The sequence below is a fragment of the Aedes albopictus genome, chromosome 3 (genome assembly GCF_035046485.1).
Source record: "Aedes albopictus strain Foshan chromosome 3, AalbF5, whole genome shotgun sequence".
In the NCBI taxonomy this organism is placed as follows: Eukaryota; Metazoa; Arthropoda; class Insecta; order Diptera; family Culicidae; genus Aedes; species Aedes albopictus.
Genome location: NC_085138.1, coordinates 128,934,385 through 128,938,657, shown reverse-complemented (window position 1 = coordinate 128,938,657; position 4,273 = coordinate 128,934,385). Strand labels below are relative to the sequence as shown.

Genomic DNA, 4,273 nt, shown 5'->3' with positions numbered 1-4,273 from the left:
GTTTCTTCTGAATTTCATTTGATAATTCTCATTTCGAGTAATCGGGCTACGTGGTATATCAACACGCGCGCGCTACTCATAGTTATTTTTTCGAGTTTTCGGCGAGTAACCTTTTCTTTAAATCACCAAATTGGTGACTACGGGATCGTCTTCGCGAGTGCTTTCATAAACATAGTGAAGTTTTGTTGAATTACTTCGTGCCTATCGATAAAACTAAATTAAAGTTTAGTGCAACGAGCATACGGTGGTGCTACGAACAATAACACTACCAATACAAGCATCGCGGCAACTGCGTGGATCGTGTGAATTACCTGCAGTGTCCCGAACGAAAGTTGGTGTTAAAACATAATATAATTTAGCTCAGCTTGTGTAGTTAATAAAAGTGAAACTCCAAAGTGGATCCGAAAAAGTGGTGCAATAATCCGGTCAAATGACCGGTAAACCTCCCGCCCCCCCGAAGGGGCCACCAGATAGTCCACCCGGATACCATGGCTGCGGAAGAACTCCGGAATGGATGCGACAGAAGGACGATATGGGTCAAACGGCAGTTTTAGTGCTACGGTGCAAAATCGACGACGACGGGACAACCACGAAGAGAGAAGTACGGCTCCCAGAACCATTCATCATCGGATCATCAGTCCAAGTAGCTATTGGAGAGAAAGAAGCCCGAAGTGTAGCTGCATCTCGAGAAGGTCGTGGGTCACGTTATCTCCTACGCACCAGCTCCAGAAGCATTGTTGACAAGCTGACTAAACTAACGGAGCTTATCGACGGCACGCAGATAGAAATCTTTCTGCACCCGACACTCAACACGGTTCAGGGTCTTGTTTTCGAACCAGACTCTATAGATACTGACGAGAAGGTAATCGAAAAAAATCTGAGGTCTGAAGGAGTACAAGCAGTACGACGAATTAAAAAGCGCGTAAATGGCAAACTGCAAAATACACCTCTGTTGGTCTTGTCATTTAGCGGAACTGTTCTACCTAGCTACGTTTTCTTCGGATTACTGCGGATCTCTGTGAAGCAGTACTACCCTTCACCTATGCTCTGTTTCAAATGCGGAATGTACGGCCATTCACAAAAAATGTGCCAACAGCCAGGTATCTGTTTGCGATGCTCACAACCGCTGCACGTGGCCGATGGAGAGCAGTGCAACAATACGCCCTATTGCTTTCACTGCAAGAACGGGCATTCTGTAAAGTCACGAGACTGTGCTAAATTCAAGGAGGAGGACAAAATAGTGCATCTGAAAATCGACCAAGGTATCTCGTACACCGAAGCAAGACGTCGGTACAACGATGACAATAAACGAGAAACCATCGCTCGCATCATTCAAGACCAACTAAAACAGGAGATTGCCACCAAAGATCAACTGATAGCATCGCTACAACAACAAGTTGCTACCTTAGCAAAAGAACTCGAGTCGCTGAAATCATCGCTCAACCTTCGAACGCCGTGTGAGTCCCCTGCTGCATCGAATGTACAAAGATCATCAAAGCACCACTCATCGCAAAAACCACCAGCCACTACCACCCAGTCAATCCCGACCACAAAGCATACCGAAACCCGTGAATCGAGAAAAGACGGTGCCTTCTTGGAGCCACCGCTTGATAAAGCCGACCACATTCGCGTCCTTAGATCTGGTATCGTCCGTAGTCGAAGCCGAAGTGGTAAACGTTAAAGCGAAACGTCGCCACACGACACAAACAGCAGCAGAGGTAAACGTTCGCTGACTCAGCCCACAGCAAGCCAGAACACAATCGACATAGACGAATAATGGCTGCCCACACCCTAAGAGAACTAACGCAAAGTTTTGATACTGACCCAGCTACCGACCCTGACATGACAACGGAAGAACGAAGCATACCAAATAACACAAGCCTTGACCCCCGCAATACCCAAGCTGGACCTGACCCTGGACATCGATTATACACTACGCCAAATGATCGCGAGCGGTTTGAAGGAGGGGAATGTGCAGTACCCCCTTCACTTCCAAAAGAGGAAGCGTGGCTGTTGAGTGAGGAGATCCGGGACGCATTCCTCCAACCTGTTGATCACCAAACTCCCAGCCCGGCCGCTTTGCCACCTACAGTACTATCCAACTCTGAAGAATACGACAGATATAGAAACATAAACTGTGTTTCTTCGCGCAGCAGAGCAGTATATGATTCGCCAAGTGCGAGGCCTCATACGTCGACCCTGACCAGGGATGTCCCGGATCACTCCGATGAGCCTCTGGCGGCAGTCGGCGTGTGTAACTCCAGCTCCCCGGCAAGTATCACTAAACATTTGTTTAACAAAACCCAGTCAAATTCCTCAAGCGCTTTCTACAACTCAGGCCCATACATCGGCGACACAAATCCCCGCACCTCTGCCTCAACAATCGGACGTTCTCGACGAGGGGAGGGAGAGCGTGTAGTAACCTCCCCCCTCCCAAACCCGGGAGTGGATGTCCGGGGGGAAAGGAATGGGGCCAGTCACGAGCGCCTTACATTCCTTCCATCCTCCTGGAATCCAGTCGAGTTGGCCGAAAACTGCACCGAGAGACTGACGGAAACCCGAAACCAACAACCGCTAACAACACCCGTGCGACTAAACGTATCAACTGCAAGATCGACCTCTATGTCATCCAGTGTCTCCAACAATGGAAGAGTAATGCTTTCGCCAGCCTTCGCCATACAGTGGAACGTATGCGGTCTACGATCGCACCTTAACGAACTGCAAATACTGACATCGAAATACCGTCCAGCTGTGATCTGCGTACAGGAAACGAACTTGGATTACCGCAAATCAGTGGAAGGGCTCCTTGGATCAAATTACCAGCTATTCGTCAGTAAGGGATCTGCACATGGTAGACAAGGTGCTGGTCTCGCCATCAGATGTGGAACTCCCTTCCAACGAATTTCAATACAATCCGACGTACAAGCTGTTGCGGTACAACTTTTTGTGCCTGTGAAGATTACTGTCGTCTCATTATACCTACCTCCGAAGGATAAGGAGGCTACGAGGCTACTTGCAGAACTACTACAAGAAATACCCAAGCCTGCCCTACTTCTGGGAGACCTCAATGCACACCATACAGCATGGGGTAGCAGGATATGTGCTTCTTCTTCCGAAGCTAAGAAAAGGGGAGACCAAATCCTAGAACTTGCGGTCGACAACGATATGGTGGTTCTCAACGATGGCTCTCACACCAGAATTGATCCAGCTACTGGGAACTCGCAAGCTCTGGATATATCCATATGCTCTTCATCTGCTGCCGCCAAATTCACGTGGAGCACAGAAGCGGACTGCTCGGACAGTGATCATCTACCCATAATAATCAACACACCAAGCTATTCGGATGAAACACGTCATCGAAAAAGATGGATATTTGACCAAGCCAACTGGAATCTCTTCGAAGATCTCACAAGGACAACCCTGTATCCAGGACACTCACTGTCAGTACAAGAGTTCACTGACAAAATCATCTCTGCCGCGGAATCCAGCATTCCGCGAACTTCTGACAAAAACGGGCCAAAGTCAGTAGTATGGTGGAACGAAAATGTAAAAGCGGCTGTTAAACTTAGACGTAAATGTCTCCGCGCTCTTCGCCGGCTCGATGCTGAAAACCCTAATAGAGCATTGGCACTTGAACAATTCCACAAGGCGCGTTCGGCATGCCGGAAGCAAATCAACGAAGCAAAGATGAGTTGTTGGGAAGATTTCGTTGAAAGCATCTGCCCATCGAGCCAATCAAGTCAAATCTGGAACAAAATCAACAGGCTCCAAGGGAAAAGAAAAAGCTCTACAATCACGCTTAATCTTTCAGAAGGAATGACCAATGATGGTCAAAAAGTAGCAGAAGCCCTAGCGGATGAATACGAAAGCAAATCCTCCAACTCAAATTACCCTGAAAAGTTCCGGAAACAGCACTGTAAGGATAATAAGCCGTCCACTAGAAATCAACGCCCAAATCTGTACAAGCGCTATAATGTAGATTTTTCAGTGGAAGAGCTCATGTGGGCTCTAGATCGAAGAGGAGGATGTTCAACCGGAGCAGATAACATAAGTTACGTAATGCTGCAGCGTCTCCCATTTACTTCGGAACGGAATTTACCCAGCTATATGGAAATTAGGAACAGTAATACCCATACCGAAGCCTGAAGCAAATCGAAGTAAACCAGAGGGCTATAGACCCATAACATTACTCAGTTGTCTAGGAAAACTATTTGAAAGAATGGTTAACCGCCGCCTTGTCACTGAACTGGAGACTACAGGAAAGCTAGATCCA

The 4,273-nt window shown here is 47.6% G+C and overlaps 1 protein-coding gene across 1 annotated transcript; it reads left to right on the top strand.

Moving 5' to 3' along the window:
- The first annotated feature begins 430 nt into the window (after window positions 1–430).
- LOC115267034 (uncharacterized) lies at window positions 431–1,681 on the top strand. Its single transcript, XM_029873815.2, has one exon. The coding sequence runs from the start codon at window positions 431–433 to the stop codon at window positions 1,679–1,681; it is 1,251 nt and encodes a 416-aa protein (XP_029729675.2).
- Window positions 1,682–4,273: the final 2,592 nt, after the last annotated feature.

What these genes read in the sequence shown, in the direction of transcription:
- LOC115267034 (XM_029873815.2), top strand. Translation starts at nt 431, where the DNA reads ATGACCGGTAAACCTCCCGCCCCCCCGAAGGGGCCACCAGATAGTCCA.